The sequence below is a fragment of the Neophocaena asiaeorientalis genome, unplaced genomic scaffold (genome assembly GCF_003031525.2).
Source record: "Neophocaena asiaeorientalis asiaeorientalis breed wild unplaced genomic scaffold, Neophocaena_asiaeorientalis_V1.1 scaffold182, whole genome shotgun sequence".
Lineage (NCBI taxonomy): Eukaryota > Metazoa > Chordata > Mammalia > Artiodactyla > Phocoenidae > Neophocaena > Neophocaena asiaeorientalis.
This window is the reverse complement of record NW_020174648.1, coordinates 1664889-1684580: the sequence shown is the minus strand read 5'-3', so window position 1 is coordinate 1684580 and position 19692 is coordinate 1664889. Positions and strand designations below refer to the sequence as shown.

Here is a 19692-nt window from a genome sequence, read left to right as displayed (position 1 = left end):
CATTTTAATAAGTTCTCAGGGGATTCATATGCAGGTTAAAGTTTGAGACACAGCTCTTAGAGTGGCAGTTCTCATTTGGTGTGTGTATTAGTCAGAGTTCTCCAGAGAAGCAGAACCAATAGGATATATATAGATATATAAAAAGATTTATTATGAAGGGTTGGCTCAGATGGAGGCCGAGAAGTCCCACAGTTTTACTGTTTCTGTGCTGGATGCCCACGTACTTCTGAGTACCTTGGCTTTCACCTCTTGGCTACTGTGAATACTGCTGCTGCTATGAACACAGGTATTCAACTATCTCTTCAAGACTCTGCTTTCCATTCTTCGGGATCTATACCCAGAAGTAGGATTGCTGGATTCTGTGGTTGTTCTATTTTTAATTTTTTGAGGAACTGACATCATGTTTTTGATTGCGGCTGCACCATTTTACAGTTTCACCAGTGGCACACAAGGGTTCCAATTTAACCACATCCTCACCAGTGCTTGTTATTTTCTGTTTTTGTTGTTGGTGGTTGGTTTGTCTTTTTAATAGTAGCCATCCTAACGGGTGTAGGGTGATACCTCATTGTGGTTTTGATTTGCGTTTCCCTAGTGATTAGTGGTGTTGAGCACTTTTTCACATACCTGTTGGCCATTTGTATATCTTCCTTGGAGAAACATCTATTCATAACCTTTGGCCATTTTGTTTTGTTGGGTTATATGCTTTTTTGTTGTTGAGTTGTAGGAGTTTCATAATATAATATTCTGAATATTAACCCTTCATCAGATATGATTTGCAGATATTTTCTGCCGTTCCATAGGTTGCTTTTTCACTTTGTTGACTGTTCTTTGCACAGAAGTTTTTAAGTTTGATATGATTCCATTTGTCTATTTTTGTGTTTATTGCCTGTGCTTCTGGTATCATATCCAGGAATCTTTGCTAAGCCCAGTGTCACGAAGGTTTTGTCGTATGTTTTCTTCTAGTTTTAGAGTTTTGGGTCTTACATTTAGGTCAATAATCCGTTTCGAGTTATTTTTTATACTGTATAAGTTAAGGGTTCAACTTCTTTCTTGGGCATGTGGATATCCACATCAGTTTCGGGAGTATTGCCATATGTGGTAGGCCGGAAAATGCCCCCTCTCCCAAAAGGTCCTAAAACCTGGAACCTGTGAATGCTGCTTTATATGGCAGGAAAAGGGGGCAGAGGGGTCTTTGATATAATTTAGTTGGGAATCTTGAGATTATCTTGAATAGCCACCTGGGCCCTGAATGCAGTCCTGTATATTATAAGTGGGAGGCAGAGGGAGATTTGATGACACACAGAGGAGAAGGTGATTTGAAGATGGAGCAGAGAGAGATTTGTAGATGCTGGCTTTGAAGATTGGAGTGCAATGACCAAAAGCCAAGGAATGCTGCTAGCTACCAGAAGCTGCAGAGCCAGGACTGGATTCTAGAGCCTCCAAGGGGAGTGGGGCCCTGCTGTGACACCTTGATTTCAGCTTGGCCTCCAGAACTGAGAGAATTTCGGTTGTTTTAATCCACCTAGTTCATGGTAATTTGTTACAGCAGGTGCAAGAAACTAATACACTATCTTAACAATATTAAGTCTTTCAACCCATGAACATGGGATGTCTTTCTATTTACAGACATACCTCGGAGATATTGTGGGTTCGGTTCGAGACCACCACAATAAAATGGGTATCACGATAAAGTGAGTCCACATGAATTTTTTGGTTTCCCAGTGCACATAAAAGTTATGTTTATGCTATACTGTAAACTATTAAGTGTGCATTATGTCTAAAAAAAGACAGTGTACATACCTTAATTAAAAAATACTTTATTGTTAAAAGAATGCTCACCATCATCTGAGTCTTCCTCAAGTTGTAACCTTTTTGCAATAGTAACAATAGTAATAGAACAGAGATCACTGATCACAGATCACCATAACAAATATAATAATGAAAAGTTTGAAATACTGTGAGAATTACCAAAATATGACAGAGACATGAAGTGAGCAGATGCTGTTTGAAAAATGGTGTCGATAGCCTTGCTCAGTGCACGGTTGCTACAAACCTTCAATTTGTAAAAACAAAAAACAAAAAATCCTGCAATATCTTCAAAGTGCAATAAAACGAGGTATGCCTGTATTTAGGTCTTTGATTTCTTTCAACAATGTTTTATAGTTCTAAGTTGGTGAGTTTTACACTTTTTTTGTTAAATTTATTTCTAAATATTTTGTTCCTTTTGCTGCTGTCGTAAGTGGAATTTTCTTAATTTCATTTTCCAATCATTTGTTGCTAATGTGTAGAAATGCAGCTGGTTTTTGTATATTGTTATTGTATCCTGCAACCTTGCTGAGCTCATTTATTAGCTCTAAGAGTTTTTTGTGTGTGTGTTTTGTAGTATTTTCTATATACAAAATCATGCCATCTGCACATAAGAATTCGTCTTATTTCTTCATTTTCAATCAACATGCCTTTTATTTCATTGTCTTGCCTAATTGCCCTTGCTAGAATTTCCAGTAAAATGTTGAACAGAATTGGCAAGAGTGGACATTAGGCATTCTTGTGTTGTTTCTGATCTTAGGGAGAAAATTTTCAGTTTTTCTGTTAATTATGTTAGCTGTGGATTTTTGTAGGTGCCCTTTATCAGGTTGGGGACATTCTCTACCTTTCTCTTAATTTACAGGTAATGCCTATGCTTGACTACCATTTATTTTGCTGCATTGTTCATTTGATAGCTAATTAATGAGTAAATATGATAATGACCGCTAACAGTTTATCATGTGCCAGGCACTGTTTTAAGTGTTTAACAAATATTAACTTGGTTAATATACTTCTAATTCTATTCAATTTCAGTGTTCTTTGAGATATGTACATAAGTATTTGAACAGAGAGAACAACCTGCCTTTTGTAAAGATTGAGAGTCCCTTGGCAAAAATATATGAAAAAAAGTTAATATCATTGTTATTCTGTAATTTAGCCCCTTCATCCAATTTATGCATCTAATCATAAAACTGGCCAGTCCACATAGAGCTTTGATCAACTGAGTAGGTTGAGAACACATTTTTTTCCCCCTTAGAATAAAAGCAAAACATATTTGTTTTAGAAAGTGCAGATAAGCAAACGTTCAAGTGTTTATGATTTTTCCTTGGCTACATTCCAAGAAATTGTTTTTGGGTCATAAGATTTATTGGGTGGGTATTGCCAAATTGCCCTCTGGAAATATTGCACTCCCAGTAGCCATATGAGAGTGCCTGTTTCTTCAACCTTCTTCAGTCATGGATGATGTGACCTTTTGAATAAACTCTATGGCATTTTGAGAGACGACAGATGTCCACTTTGCTTGAAAAAGGTTTTGTACAATGAGACATAGTTAAAAGCAGCAGTAAAGTTATTGAATATTAATTAGTACCTTTTGTACTTTTTAAGGTCAAAAGAATGAGTTTGGATATCTTGGTCCATTTTAGGAAGATTAGTTAAAAGAAATGGGAGTTACTAGCTGATAATTTGATAACTTAAAAAAATGTTTTTTAATTAATTTATTTTATTTTATTTATTTTATTTTTGGCTGTGTTGGGTCCTTGTTGCTGCACGCGGGCTTTCTCTAGTTGTGGCGAGCGGGAGCTACTCTTCCTTGCAGTGCACATGCTTCTCATTGCAGGGGCTTCTCTTGTTGCGGTGCATGGGATCTAGGTGCGTGGGCTTCAGTAGTTGTGGCTCGTGGGCTTGAGTAGTTGTGGCACATGGGCTCTAGAGCTCAGGCTCAGTAGTTGTGGCGCACGGGCTTAGTTGCTCTGCGGCATGTGAGATCTTCCTGGACCAGGGATCGAACCCATGTCGCCTGCATTTTCAGGTGGATTCTTAACCACTGTGCCACCAGGGAAGCCCTGGGTTTTTTAAGATTCAAATATTTGATCCATCTGAAATTTATTTTGAATAATAAGTGAGCTAGGGATCTAATTTGACAGGTTTTCAAAATGGCCAGCCAGTTGTTTCAACATTATCTATTAAATCTCATTTTCTGTATGATATTTATATACTGACCCTCATTTCTAGTTCAGGTTCCTTTCTCTGTAGCAGTGTAGACATGTGATTAATAGACAATTTTGAAAGGTTTTTGAGGTCGATGGAGCAATAGAGGATTTAGATGTATTATACCTTTTTTAAAAAAATTTATTTTTGGCTGTGTCAGGTCTTCGTTGCTGTGCACAGGCTTCACATTGCAGTGGCTTCTCTTGTTGCGGAGCATGAGCTCTAGGCGCGCGGGCTTCAGTAGTTGTGGCGCACGGGCTTAGTTGCTCAGTGGCACGTGGGATCTTCCTGGACCAGGATCGAACCTGCGTCCCCTGCATTGGCAGGCGGATTCTTAACCACTGCACCCCTAGGGAAGTCCCTGTAGATGGATTATACTTTTTTTTTTTTGTATCTCCCCTTTTGCTTCTAAGATTGATAAATGATTGGTTCTTTCAAGGACTACTCCTAAACCCAACCATCCTTAGACATAAAGATGGCTTTCACATGACTCTTTTGGATTACTTATATCTCTATGGAGAGCAAGGTGAAGCTGGGATGAAGATCTTCTAAGGCATGGTCAATGAGAGTTTTTTAGAAAATTATCAGGATTTCAAAATGAGTTTGAACTTCTCTAGGCAGTAAAAACCTGCTAGTCAGTGCCTACACATTAGCTAATTCTGTACTTACCACAAGGAGACAAAGAAAATGCTAGTTAAAAGAAGTGAAACTAAAAGAAGTGGAACTTGAAAAATGGTGATTCATCACTGCCTAGTAGGCCTTAGTCATCGTTAGGAATTTAGTCACTATAAGTAGGCCTTGATTTTTAAAATTTAATAAATTAATTAATTTAAAAATCTTTTATTGAAGTACAATTGATTTACAATGTTGTGTTTCTGGTGTACAGCAAAGTGGTTCAGTTATATATATGTATATTCTTTTTCATATTCTTTTCTATTATGATTTATTACAGGATATTGAATATAGTTCCCTTTGGTATACAGTAGGACCTTGTTTATCTTTTTTTTTTTCTCATTTTAAAAAAATTCTTGGCTGCACTGCACAGCTTGCAGAATCTTAGTTCCCCAACCACTGATTGAACCTGGGCCTACACCAGTGAAAGCCCCCGAGTCCTAACCACTGGACCTCCAGGGAATTCCCTATCTATTTTATATATAATTGTTTGTATCTGCTAATCCCAAACTCCTGATTTATCCCTCCCTAACCCCCTTTTCCCTTTGGTAACCAGAAGTTTGTTCTCTATGTCTGTGAGTCTGTTTCTGTTTTGTAAATAAGTTCATTTGTATCACATTTTAGATTCTACATACAAGCGATATATGATATCATCCCGCATGGCTTGCGGGATCTCAGTTCCCTGACCAGGGATTGAACTGGGGGCCTGTCATTGAAAGCCTGGAATCCTAACCACTAGGCCACCAAGGGAACTCCTTGCAGCAAGTTTAATGAGGATGAGAATTTAGAAATTTGGAGGCCATAGTGACTCCAGAAAAGGAAGAGTTGCAGAAACATGTTGGGGATGAATTGCTAGTGAGACAGTGAAGATAGGAAGTACGAACCACTTTTCCAGGGCATTTTATATTAAAAGGAAAAGACAGCATGAGTTGGGTCTTGAAAGATAAGAGGTTCATTGGAAAGGGCTGTTGTTTGTTTCCAAAGGACATTGTTTCCAAAATTTCAGTTATTTATAATTTTGCCACTATCTCTGTACCATATTTATTATTATGTAATTTAAAGAAATTTTCACTAAAAAGAAGAATCTTCATCCTAAGCAGTAAATTCTATGAAGTGATAGTTTGTTTCCGTTACATATTTGTTTCTAAAACGTTAAGTAAATATGTAATACTTCACAGATAAATTTTGAGTACCACTTATGACATCCATATCATAATTTCAGAAAATTTTTAAAGACTACTTTGGTGCTGAATGTAATGTGGACAAAATAAATAGCTCAGTGTGTTGAATTATTTGAACAGTTTCTCAAAGGACATATAAAGGATCAAGGCAATATAGTTTAAAGGGGTAGTCTTGAAAAAGAGATGGGCTACCCCTTCCTCTGACAAAGGAACAGTGGAGAAGAGGATTAAAGATAGTGAAAATTAAGATAGAAGACTTTTCAGGAGTTGGTCCCCAAAATGATCAACTGAAGTTTGCTTTGTAAGGCTGGGACTTGAAGGTGGAAAATGTTTGGAACTACGCTTGGGAGGAATGTTATAGAAATTCATCAAGAGGCAGAGACAAAGATTTCATTTTTATTGCAGGCCTGGTTAACGCTAGACAGCAACAGTTTATAGTGGGCCCATTTTCTGTATTATATTTCTGCAGTGCATGGCAGTTTGAAATCAGAGAAAGCAGATAGCAAGCAATATCTGGGATTGGGATGTGGCTAGGTGGGTCCAAGAAATTAGTGGCGTTGATGAGGGAAGGATAGAAATAATGACAGAGGGTTAGTGACTCTAGGCTGGGTAAGAAAACTGGGAAAGCAAAAGAATAATTTCCATCAGAAGGAACACCGTTTCCCTGTACCTCTCTTTAGAGCAATGAAATCTTTCCTAGAAATTGCCCAACAGACTTCTCATGTCTCACTGGCCAGAACTAGATTACAAGTTATGCTGTCTTCCTTTTACCTCTTTACTCTTTTCTACCCTACTTAGAGTCCAGAGCATCAGCCTCCCCGGGCACAATCAAATGGCTTCCATGCCCTCTCCTCTGGTTTCTGGTAGGGTTCGGTCATGGTTGGGGTGGGTGGCATTGATAGGAGGTCCAAGGGCAGAGAGTAAGGTGTGTGTTTATAACATAGGTTCCCTCTGGGCTGAGTAACCATCTCTTCTATCTAATAGTTCTCTCCAGGGAGTTCTCTTTGGGTTTCCTAAACCATTTCTCTCCTTTGCCCTTTCAGGATAGTAACATCTTTCCTGTTGCTTGTTACTAGCCCTAGAATGCTATGCCATCCTTTGTTGCTTTTCTTAAATTTGCCCACACATTTATAAGATAGTTCCTTTACACTCTTCTCAGTTAAACCTGAGTGGGCCATACCTGACTGGTGCTCGTGCCCATTCTTAAATCAGTCTCTGGCAAGGGGAATGAAACACACGCCCTTGTGGCGGAAGCAACCAGCGTTGTTCACCACAGTCAGGTGAGATTATAAAAAATAACTGTGCATACCTGTCAGTTTTGTCAGCCAGACTCACAGTAAATTCAGCCATATAGAACAGGAGTTGTCATACACAGCCACTTTCATTCATTTCTGGCTGTATAGTGCTTTTGGACCATATGGCCCCCAAAGCCTGAAATACTTACTCTCTGGCCCATTACAGAAAAAAATTGCTGACCCCTGATTTAGAACTACACTGTTCAGTCTGGTCCGGTTGAGCCCTTGAACTGTGACTAGTCTGAATTGAGATAACACCAAAGTTGTAAAATACATAACACATTTCAAAGACTCGCTTTGCACCTGTTTTTAGTTTTTCATGTGGTTCCCAGGAAATTTTAAATTACATAATGTGGTTCACATTATGTTTCTGTTGGGCAGCACTGATCTAGAAAGTAACTGGTAACCTAGAAGGTAAGGAGTTAAAAGCTGCCCTTAGGCAAAAGCCTATATTAAGTACAGTATTATAAAGCAAAGAGAGCTTGGCACTTAGAGGCATTTGACTCAGGGTCAAGTCCCAGAAAACCCAAGTCCTTACAAGTCTTCATGCTGTTTCTATTGCCTGAAATAATCTTTCTAATACCTTGTGCACTGTGATTTTTCTTTATCAGTTGAGTCAGCTCAAATATTGACTTGCTCTGCAAAAGCTCTCTCCACCCTGATGATCCCACAGCCCTTCCGTGTATTGTAATTATCTATGTTTGCATACTTCTATTGAGATCCTAAAGGAGGGGTTTGGAATACATGCCTAGTACCCCGTATGTATTGGGTTCTCAGAGGGTTTTTATTAAGTGAGTGAGTATATAATTGAATGAATAAGTGCGTTACTAATTTAATAAGCTTGGTTATTTATCTTTTCCTTCTGGGTAACATTGGCAGTAAATTTGGCGTAGTAGCATAAGTATAGGATTGTTACAGGAATCAGATTTGGTGAAGAGCCGTGAAGAAGCAACCCTAGTAGAAAGGCACAACTTTCTGGAGCTGTTTAGTGTGGGCTCCGTTGCTCTCATTTCAGTCCTACTAAAGGTGTCACTATAATAGCACAGTGCAATAAATGATCTTTTATTCGACATAAAGATTATGTACAGTCTCTCTCTTTTTTTTAAGGTGGTAAAGCATGTAATAATTTTAGGAAGGTCTTTATCAAAACTGGTTCAAATTAGATTTTTGATACTTCAAGGAGTAAATTTTTAAATACTCAATTCAATGTTGTAGACTTTACAAGTGTGAGGTAGTGTTCATGAAGATAAATGTCTGCAAGCCTGACTTCTTAGAGATAAGAGGGTTAGGAAAAAACAAAATCTAGAGGAGCTTTCTTTAAGGATTTATCTTTGGGTCTACTAATAGGTATTATCAGTTAATGATCAGTTATCAGTTAGTGATATTAATAGATCTAGGCAGGTATTTCAGAAATTGCATGACCCTCAGTCCTGGCTTATCCCTATTTCATGGTCAATGTTTTAGAAATTTAGAAACCTTGAGTTGATTTATGTGGTTGGGTGTCTGTACATAGTTCTTTATTTTTTAATTTTTATTTTATTTTTATATATTTTAAACATTTATTTATTTATGGCTGTGTTGGGTCTTTGTTGCTGTGCACGGGCTTTCTCTAGTTGCGGCCAGTGCGGGCTACTCTTCGTTGCGGTGCACGGGCTTCTCATTGCAGTGGCTTCTCTTGTTGTGGAGCATGGGCTCTAGGTGCATGGGCTTCAGTATTTGTGGCACGCGGGCTCAGTAGTTGTGGTGCAGGGGCTTAGTTGCTCTGCAGCTTGTGGGATCTTCCCAGACCAGGGATGGAACCCATGTCCCCTGCATTGGCAGGTGGATTCTTAACCATTGTGCCACCAGGGAATTCCCTGTATCTAGTTCTTTAAATCACTGGATGTTAGCTTTTAGAGTATTATTCTTTTGATTTTTATGACATTTAAGTTTGGGTGGGTAGCAAGAAAGTAATTTTGAATATTGTGTGAGGTTAGTTTTAAGGTGAAAGAAAATGAATTGAATTGGATTTTTAATATATTTTTCTTTGACTTTATATAACTTTACTGTCACTTGGAGCAGGGCCTTTAGAGATTCTCGTCTAAGTGAGAAAAAACTCTTTCCCTGCTTTCCAGACCCTGACTCCTCAAAGCCAGTTTGAATGGTGGTTAGGTTATTTATGGATAGACATTCCTTTTGGGAATGATGCACAGGTAGTGAGAATTAATCTTTGGCATCTTCTTCCCCATCCCCCTATGGTAATTAGTTGAAGGGAAGAAGTTTCTGTATTCATTTATTTATGAAGTAAATAGCTTATTTATGAATCCATGGTCTGATCATAGATGGTAGAGAACTAAATAAAAGTATTTTTACAGCTGATGGAAAAATCAAATGGATATTTGTTTTACCTTCATATTTCTTACCTAATAAGTTACCAATTTGGGAATATTTTCAAAAGTTATCCTCTCCTGTCCATTCTCAGCGCTAATGTTTTGGCTTATGGCGACATCATTTCTTGTCAGGATTTATTGCATTTCTCTTATGTGGTCCTTTCTTCCTCTCCTGCCAGAGAGTGGGGTTTTCCAATATCAGATCAGTTACTCTTCTGCTTAAAATTCTTAGTTTCCTCAAAGCCCTTGTTGTGATACGCACAGGCTCTCCGTGATATGACCTCTAGCCTCCTTCCCAGTCATAAACTTCACTATTATCAACAGTTGAAGATATTATTTCACTGTTTGCCAGCTTCTGTTGTTGGTGTTGATGAGTCAGACACTCAGCATAATGGCAATTCTCTTGAAGGTGATATTTTCTTCCTGGGTGCTTTTAAGAGTCCTTTTGTTTTGTGTTTTGTTTTTAAATAAACCTCTATGTTACACAGTTTCACTATGATGTATCTTTACCCTGCTTGGGATTCTTTGATCTTCCTTTGAGGATTGGCTTTTTTTTAACACTTCCAGAAAGTTCTCGGCCATTATTACTTCAAATTTTTCCTCTCCTTATAGAGCTTTCATTAGGTGCATTTTGGACCTTCACATTCTCCATGCCTTTTTTCCAAGTGGAATATTGTGAAACGATATAAAGAATCAAAATGTCCAATAGAGGATTAAATAAATTCTATTTCAGGCATAAAAATAGAATAGTAGACCAATAAAAATGATGTGGAAGAATATATAATGATATGCAAAGATACTAACAATATGTTAAATGAAAACAGGTTACCAAACAGTATTCATAATGACTCTGTTTTTATAGTATGTATATTTATAATATTATATTTAATATTATTATTTAATTTTTGCCAAAGTAAAAGGACAAATAATATTTACCAAAATGTTAAAATTAGTTGCTTGAATATCATAGGATAATGAGTGATCTTATTAGCTCGTTTTTTGGAGGCTTGGATTTTTAATTTTCTATAAATGGGAGGGGGGTTTTCATTTCTCTTGTGTATTTACCTAGGGGTGCAATTTCTGGGTTAAATGGTACCTCTGTGTTTACCTTTTGAGGAACTTCCAGACTTTTTCAAAAGCGTTGTGTCATTTTACATTCTCACCAGCAATGTAGGAGGGTTTTAATTTCTCCATGTTCTGGTCAAAGCTTTTTTCTCCTCACTTAAAAAACTGTTTTGGGACTTCCCTGGTGGCGCAGTGGTTAAGAATCCTCCTGCCAATGCAGGGGACGTGGGTTCGATCCCTGGTCCAGGAAGATCCCACAACTTCTCAGTTGCTTCCAGGTCTCTGGAGCAACTGAGCCCGTGGGCCACAACTACTGAGACTGTGCTCTAGACCCTATGAGCCACAACTACTGAGCCCATGGTGCTGCAACTACTGAAGCCTGCGCACTCTAGAGCCTGCGTGCCGCAACTACTGAAGCCTGTGCGCCTACAGCCTGTGCTCCGCAGCAAGAGGAGCCACCGCAATGAGAAGCCCGTGCACCACAACGAAGGGTACCTCCTACTCACCACAACTGGAGAAAGCCCACACACAGCAACGAAGACCCAACACAAACAAAAAAATTTTTTAAATAGTAAATAATAAACTCTATTTTATTTGTACCAAGCTTATAAACATCATTGTTACAAGTGTTTATTAACACTCTCTAATTGTATTACAGAAAAGCTATCACATCCAATCCCTGAAATAATGCTCTTCTCAAAATTTCCTGCTTGTACAACTCTTTTTCTAGCTTTATTGAGATAATTGACACATACCATTGTATTAGCTTAAGGTGTACAATGGCCAACACTTATGTGTTTTGATTATAACCATCCTAGTGTGTATGAAATGATATTTCTTTGTGGTTTTGATTTGCATTTCCCTGATGGCCAGTGATATTGAGCATCTTTTCAGATGGTATTGACCATTTGTATATCTTTTTTGGAGACATGTCTTTTCAGATGCTTAAGTTGGACTATTCATCTTTACCATTGAGTTGTAGGAGTTCTTTACATATTCTGGATGCAGGTTCCGGATCAGATTTGCAAGTGTTTTTCTCCGTTTTGCGTCTTTTTACTTCTTTGGAGCAGAAACTTTTTTTTTTTTTAATTTTTGACCAAGTCCGATTTATTTAGTTTTTCTATTGTTGCTTGTACATTTTACTACTCATAGTTGCAGGATCCATTCACAGAAACTAATTTCCTCTACTGTCAGAATTTCCTATACTGTCAGCATCCTATGATTAATATAGTTGTAAGTACTGTGTGTACATATAGTAGTTTTGGTTTTTTTCAACTTAGCATTTTTATGTATAAATTTCCTTCTATTTATATTGCCCATGCTTCATTTTTAAGAGTTGTGTCATGTTTTGTGGTTGTACCATAGTTTACATAGTCGTCATTTTTCGCTTGTTTTTCAACTTCACGATTTAAATAATGTTGATAGGTAACTATCTCCATCAACTTAAAAGTTATATTTTTTTCTTTCCTTAGGTCGGATTGATTTAAAACAGCTGATAGCAAAGAAGATACAGTTGACAGCAGAGGCAGAGGTAAGTAACTCCCTCTTCCAGAAACAAAAATGTAGAGTTTTAGGGTAAAGAGTTTTATTCAGTACAATTTTTAATGCTAAACTGTGTAAAGAGTTATTTACGTTTCTTAGCAGTCGACATGAAACAGGAAAATAAGGTCTGCCATCTCATCATCCTATGTAAGAACCAGATTGTTTTTTGTTTTTTTTTCTGTACTATCATCCATCACTCTCATTTTCTGGCTTTTAACAGTAAAACTCAATTTTAGCAAACATGATACAGTTGAATGCTTGTGTAAGTGCTTGTGTAGGTGCTTTATGAAAGTATCTATCATGTTTCATAGTAAATAATAGGCCTTCAATAAACATTGAATCTGAATTTAGAAGTAGATTCCCTGTTATAGATGTAGAAGAAATAGAAATATCAACTCACAAACAACATCAAGACATTTCAGGGAATTCCTGGCGGTCCAGCAGTTAGGACTTGACGCTTTCACTGTGGTGGCCCGAGTCCAGTCCCTGGTTGGGAAACTAAGATCCTGGAAGCTGTGCAGCACAGCCAAAAAATAACTAAATAACAGACGTTTCAAGCAGGGCAAACAGTTCTACAAGTTAGAATTCAGCAGTGACCTCAGGAAATTCTGGAGGACAAAGAACACTTAAAAAAAAACAGCAAAAAAAACTGGGACTTCCCTGGTGGCACAGTGGTTAGGAGTCCTCCTGCCAATGCAGGGGACACGGGTTTGCGACCTCATCTGGAAGATCCCACGTGCCATGGAGCAACTAAGCCCATGCGCCTCAGCTACTGAGCCTGCGCTCTACAGCCCGCGAGCCACAACTACTGAGCCTGCACGCCTAGGGCCTGTGGTCTGCAGTGGGAGAGGCCACCACAGTGAGAGGCCCACACACTGCAGTGAGGAGTGACCCCCACTTGCCGCAACTAGAGAGAGCCCGCACGCAGTGACGAGGACCCAATGCAGCCAAAAATAAATTTAAAAAATAATTTTATATAAAAACAATCTAATACTCTGTGTGCCAAATGTAAGTTGACTTCAAATCCAAGGCAGCCTCTCGTTTTCCCAATAAGATCACTTCCAAAATTTCTAAGGTTTTTAAGAGTCCTTTGAAATACATGTCTGTTATTCTTTTTAAAAATTTATTTCAGTGAATGGTTTCCTCCAAGCATGTGAATAACTTGTACTAACATAGGCTTAGTGGAAATGCTTGGGTTTTGGAGTCAGACAGACCCACCTCTATAACCTACCTTGTGAACTTAGGCAATTTGCTTATCAGTTTATTCATTCCCTGACACTGTTTTGAACACCTTCTACATGTCAGGCTCTGTTATTAGCCCTGGGATACATAACTAATCAAAATAAAGGGCCCTTTCTTCAGGAAGCTCACATTCTAACACAGGAGATTAGTCAATAAATAATAAACCTGAAAAGCAAATGACCTATATGGTACAAAAATACATAAGTGCTCAGCAAAAGAAAAAAAATTATTGGCCAACTTGAATATATAAACATCCAATGATGTGGATGAAATAGCCCTGTTTTTATTAATTTAGTTACGTATGCATGCATGCATATATGCATTTATATAGAATACTGTAAATATCGATATTTTTATCCTGTTTCATAAAACAGTATATGCAAGATTGTTTGCATTCACTTTGATATTAGTGTCTTTGTAATTGTGAGAGCTAGTTTTTCAGTTATTTCCAGTCCTGGGGTATTTTCACTGTCATCTCGTTTGTTGGAGATCCAGCACTTTTTGAGTCCAGGGATGGTGCTCTCACTAGACATTTTACTACAAGTACCTATTTGCTTAACATTGTGATATCTCCCTGCCCCGCCCCCCGCCCCTGCCAATTCCGGAGGTATATATGTGTTTTCTACAATATAAGCACTTTACATTGCTTTATAAAGTGGTATTCAAAAGGTATATTGACTATACTTGAAACTGAGAGTCTAGACTTCTAGTTAATAGTGTGTTACATTTTATTTTTCCTGATTCCATTAGGTTACCTGTGTAAGCCTTTAAAACTACAGTGATCAAGGCCATTTCTGGTGAATGTCTTTTCCAGTTAAAAATTTGTTGTCCCATTATAAGAGATTGAAGACTTGATGATTTGGTAACTTGCACTTCTCTGAGGGCTAATTTATAATTTTGGCTAACAAAAGAAAACTCTTTAGTTTGTAGGCATATGTGCTATTTTTAAGGGCCCATTCTTGCAAATTTAGTCATTACAATGAAGAAATTTTGTTTTTATGGCTTACCAGAGTATTCCTGACCTTTATTCCTCTAGACGGGCTGGACACCTTCCATTCCTTTTCAGATTCCCCTTCTGTTCCTCTTCTGCTTCTTGTCCCCTTCCCAGAAAGAACACAAAGCCCTTATTGTGCTCTGCTTGTGAGGGAACGTTTTCACATTCGTGAAAGCGCAGTCCATACCTGCTGTCATTGCTTTTTATTTTAAAAATCTGAGGTGGGAGGGAATTTAAAAAAAAATATAGCATCAGTAACCCAAAGAGGAAAGGGAATGTAGAGTGAGAAGAAAAAGGAGAGGGGAGAGGGGGAATGGAGGGAATGTTTCAAGGATTTAAGTTGAAACTTTGTTTTTAAAGAGAATATTCTACTTCTCTACTTTATATATGAATCAGTGAATAATATTATTCTTCAGTTTGGTCAGTTGGAAAGATTTGAAGGAGAGAGAAAGAAATGGATGAAGTAAGGGAATAGAAGCGGAGGGAAAGGTAGAGGTTAGTTTAGCTAGTATTATTTATTACTCTGTGTTGTGCAAGACTTGTTCCCGGTCATTGAAGGAGGGCATGGCTTGAACAGAGGTATGGAGGAAAGAAACTTAAACTGTGTCTTGGAAATTACACTTGATTAGCATCTGTGCCCCTGGTGGAGCATGACAGAAAGAAAAATAAAATTTGGGCTAGATTGTAAGCCTTTTTTTTCCTATCTTCATGCCCTTGTTCATGAAGCTCTTCCTACTTGAAATTTCCTTTAACTTCCTACCTTCACCAATCAAAATACTGTATATCCTTCAAATTCTCACTCAAATGCTGCTGCTTCTAAAGTTTTCTAGGGCTTCCCTGGTGGCGCAGTGGTTGAGAATCTGCCTGCCAATGCAGGGGACACGGGTTCGAGCCCTGGTCTGGGAAGATCCCACATGCTGTGGAGCGGCTGGGCCCGTGGGCCACAACTACTGAGCCTGCGCGTCTGGAGCCTGTGCTCCGCAACAAGAGAGGCCATGATAGTGAGAGGCCCGCACACCGCGATGAAGAGTGGCCCCTGCTTGCCGCAACTAGAGAAAGCCCTCGCACAGAAGCAAAGACCCAACACAGCTATAAATAAATAAATTAATTAAATTTTTTAAAATTTAAAGTTTTCTAAATACCCCAGCTTGAAATGATGTCCTCCCTTTTATACTTCTAAGGTCTTAGCATATACTCTATTTGTTATACACTGCTTGTTCTGAGTGAATCACCAAAATTCCTTTGGGGAACTTATGGACAATTTGACTTAGGAGTGTTTTAATTGGCAGTTTGGTATCTGAAGAGATTGAACATCTTGCCATTATTAATTGCAGCGTTTTTGCGGGAGATACATTAGGAATGCTATACTGATATCAAAGTTGAAGATACTCTATAGAGTTTGGAAACACTGAGACCAGATTGGAAGCTACTGTAATATTTTAGTATTCTAGACTGAGTAAATAGGGACAGGGAGGAGAAGGGAACTGCATTTAGAAGTCCTGTTATGGGCTAGGCCTTATATTAGGTAGGTGCTTTATGTATGTAATCTTATTTACTTAAATTATCCCATTCATAACAGTGATGTCTAACTGGTTATGTTTTTTTGTTGTTTTGCTTTATTAGTAACATTTACTAATATGCAATGACCATTGAGGTGGCAGGTATGTGAATATTGTTCAGAGCCATGAAATTTACTTGTTCTTTTCCCTTGTGGGTTTTTAGAAATAATTTTAGAGACAAGTGAAAATGAACAATCTTTCTAGTCATTTGTAATTTGGTGTCATGTTCCAACCCAGCTGGCCACTCTTACCCTAATGTTTAAAGTAAGAACACTGGACTAGTTATCTCCGGGGTCCCCTTCAGCTCTAACAATCTGTGTCATCATTGTGTAGCTAACTTAAACTTTTGCTCCTAATTCTCTACTTCCTGTTGTAAAGGGAATAAATAGCCTATAGCTCTTACTGGGCAACTCTTTCGGCTCCATGGCACTAGAGTTGTTAGATAAAATCCAGTATGCCTAGTTAAATTTGAATTTCAGGCAAACCACAGATAGTTTGTTGGTCATCATGCAATATTCGGGACATACCTAGACTAAAAAAGTTAGTTGTTTATCAAATTCAAATTTAACCAACTGTCCTAAATATATATATTGGGGGGTGTCTCCTATATTTTTATTTGCTAAATATGGCAACTTGCAAAGAATTCAGTGAAAATTTATATGTACAGATAGAGGAGCTCCTATTAAGGAAAGGCGTGAAGAAGGTTGTCAAGTACTGAGCAAGCTCTTTAGTCCTAAGGGAAGAGAAATGAGAGAGGTGATGACATTAGTGGGTTGAACTGATTGAATTTTTTAAGGTCACTTCTAGGTCTAAATGCTGTCATAAAAAAAACTTTGAAGTACTTAATTAAAAAAATATGGTGCTAGTGGGGTCATAGAGCACTGTGTAACTCTGAATCGTGACCTTTTGAAATCCTTAGAATTGTGTTGTAACAAGCCTTTAAAGATCTTGGAACAGTCCAAGGGAGATTCAAATGATTAGGTTCCAACCAGCTACATCAGAGCTACATTATCTACATTAGTAGAGAAATTAGCTTTGTTTAACATTGTTTTATGTTTTTTCTGTTGGTTGCAGATAACAGAAACCTACTTTGCCTTATTTAAGCATAAAAGGAAGTGTATTTGAAAGATTAATGTATCTCATAGAATCCTAGGAGAAGTCAAACACACTCAGGCTTTGGAAAGGATATTTATTTTAATGGCAAGAGTTCAGCTATTTCTGAATTTTTCAGTTAGTAAGGTTTCCAGTCATGCTTTCTAAGCTCAGAGTTTCAGGTCTATGAGAGAGAGAATTGAATTTTGTTCAGAAGGGCAGGGCCATATAGTACAGCCCCAAACTGGACATGGGGTGCCTGTTCTCACCTTTGAGGACAGTTTCCAGAGGAAAGTGAGTATGTTGAGAAGAGAAAAGAGGATATCTTTACTATTGATGTTTGTAGAACTTTTATTAAGGTACACAATTTTATGGAGGAAATGTTAGGTCTAGTGTGAAAATTGAAGGGATGAAAATTTACTTTCTATTCTTCTTAAAAATAAATATTTATATTTCGCTTGCTTCTTATATAGCATTTCTAGTGTTGTTTTTCATATTAGTATCTAGTGCAGCTGCCTGACCATTAAATGAGCAATCTGTAATGAGTACGACTCAAATGGCATGTCTGCAAACGAGGCCTCCTCTTCATGGCTTATCACTTGTTCAAGTAAAGTAAGAAGTTTCTGGATAGTGCCAACTTATTTGATTTGTTGACAGACTGCTGGAAAGACAAGTCGAAGGGTTTTCTGCCCAGAAATTCTTTGATCATTTGTATAAGTTGAGATTAGCTTGTGCTGTAATAGCAACACAAGATGAACACAAGTAATTGTGGCTTAAACAAGATGGAAGTGCATTTTCCTCTTGTATAAATGATCCAGAGGTGAGAGGTCCACAGCTGGTATGGACCTGGTCCATACCAGGACCAGGTGACTCTGGTCCTCAGCGACTCCTCCTTCTACCTCCCTGCCTCACCATTTGTAGGCTGTGATTTGTCTTCTCATTGTCCAAGTGGCTTCAGCCATTTCATCTGAGTTTCAAAGAGCAGAATTGATGTAGGGGAAGAAAGGGGGCAAGGAACAGGTACCAGCTGTCTTTTTTTTTTTTTTGCGGTATGCGGGCCTCTCACTGTTATGGCCTCTCCCGTTGTGGAGCACAGGCTCCGGACGTGCAGGCTCAGCGGCCATGGCTCACGGGCCCAGCCACTCCGCGGCATGTGGGATCTTCCCGGACTGGGGCACGAACCCATGTCCCCTGCATCGGCAGGCGGACTCTCAACCACTGCGCCACCAGGGAAGCCCCCCAGCTGTCTTTTAAGGAAGTTTTTCTGGAGGTTTTGTCAAACCGATTCTGCTTGTACCTCATTGGCAAGAACTTAGTCACCTGGCCACACCTAGGTGCAAAGGGAGACTGGGACATTTATTGATTCTGGGCATTTAGGTGCCCAGGTAAAAATTAGGGGTTCTAGTACTAAGGAAGGGGGTGAGAAACGATAGGTTGACAACTAACAGTCACTATAATAACTATCCATTGTAGTTTACTACCCCTGATCTTCTGGTCAAATTTTACCTTCTTTTGGCTGTGTAAGTGTGACTGCATTCTTCTATTTCCCTTTCTGCCTTTTCTCATTTTACTTAAATACATAAATAAATGTATTAGTCTCTAGTCTGCTTTGATGAACCTTGGGAAAGTCAGTTCATTGTTCTTTATGATTTCATCACTTATTTACAAAATGAAGAAATGTACCTGCCGCATTGCCCCTTAGGAACGTTCAGTAATTTAGTTGCATGAACACCACTTACTTGGTTCCTTTGTCTGTCAGGCACTACGTTAGGTGCTGAGATTTTGAAGACGTCGTTTCTTTTCTCGTGCTAGCCGAGAATACTATGTATAAAATGGATAAGCAAGAGGAACAGCAATTGAGTTAGATACCTTTAAAAGGTTCATTGAAAGCTATAAGGTGATGTCACTGTAAGTTGGTATTCTTGGTAAGAAAATACATGATTTTAGAGCTCTGTTGAAGATCTTACAGGTGATGGTTACCCTCTGTTTTGTAATGTCTCTGGAAACAAGAAAACACTGTGCTGTGTAGTGGAATTCACTTGGCAGCTTTTTTTTTCCGTAGTGCCAAACAAAGATCAGTGGCATCTTAGATAAGGTACTTTCTTTTAGGAAAAAAGTGCAAGGTTTAAAAGATTTTATTTTAATGTTATGATACCATATCACAGCAGGAGGATTGTTTCAAGAACAGGAGGAATATATTTTCTTAATTAATGTAGTTTTTTTTTTCTAATTATAGAAGTAGTATAGGCTCATTGCAGAAAATTTATGAGACAAAGTATAAAAAGGAAACACTCACCACCCATATGTCCACCACTTGGAGATAATATTTTGGTTTATTTTCTCCCGTAATTTGTTTTCCTTCTTATATCGTATGCACAGATCCAAGTAGACACATGCAGGCATGTGTGTCAGATACATTAGCGAAATCAGCATCCATTTATATATTCAGTTATATATTTTTCTTAACATCATTTTGTGGCTTTTTTTGGGGTTAAAATATTCTTTGAAAATGTGATTTTTAAAAAATTATTTCATGATAGTCGTTTGTACAGATGTATCATATGGTAACTACTGGGAATGTAATATTTTTACTCCTTTCTGGTTTTCTAGCATTTAATAATGGCTAATGAAGTGAAGGAGGTAGGCCGTGATGATGAGAAACTGTAA

General features: G+C 38.1%; 1 protein-coding gene across 3 annotated transcripts in view; it reads left to right on the top strand.

Moving 5' to 3' along the window:
• SOAT1 (sterol O-acyltransferase 1) overlaps positions 1 to 19692 on the top strand; it is a 56526-nt gene that overhangs the window by 14024 nt on the left and 22810 nt on the right. For all 3 annotated transcript variants that reach the window (XM_024758790.1, XM_024758792.1, XM_024758791.1), the window contains one exon: positions 12069 to 12127. In XM_024758790.1, the coding sequence (XP_024614558.1) occupies positions 12069 to 12127 (59 nt within the window). The remainder of the gene's footprint in view (positions 1 to 12068; positions 12128 to 19692) is intronic.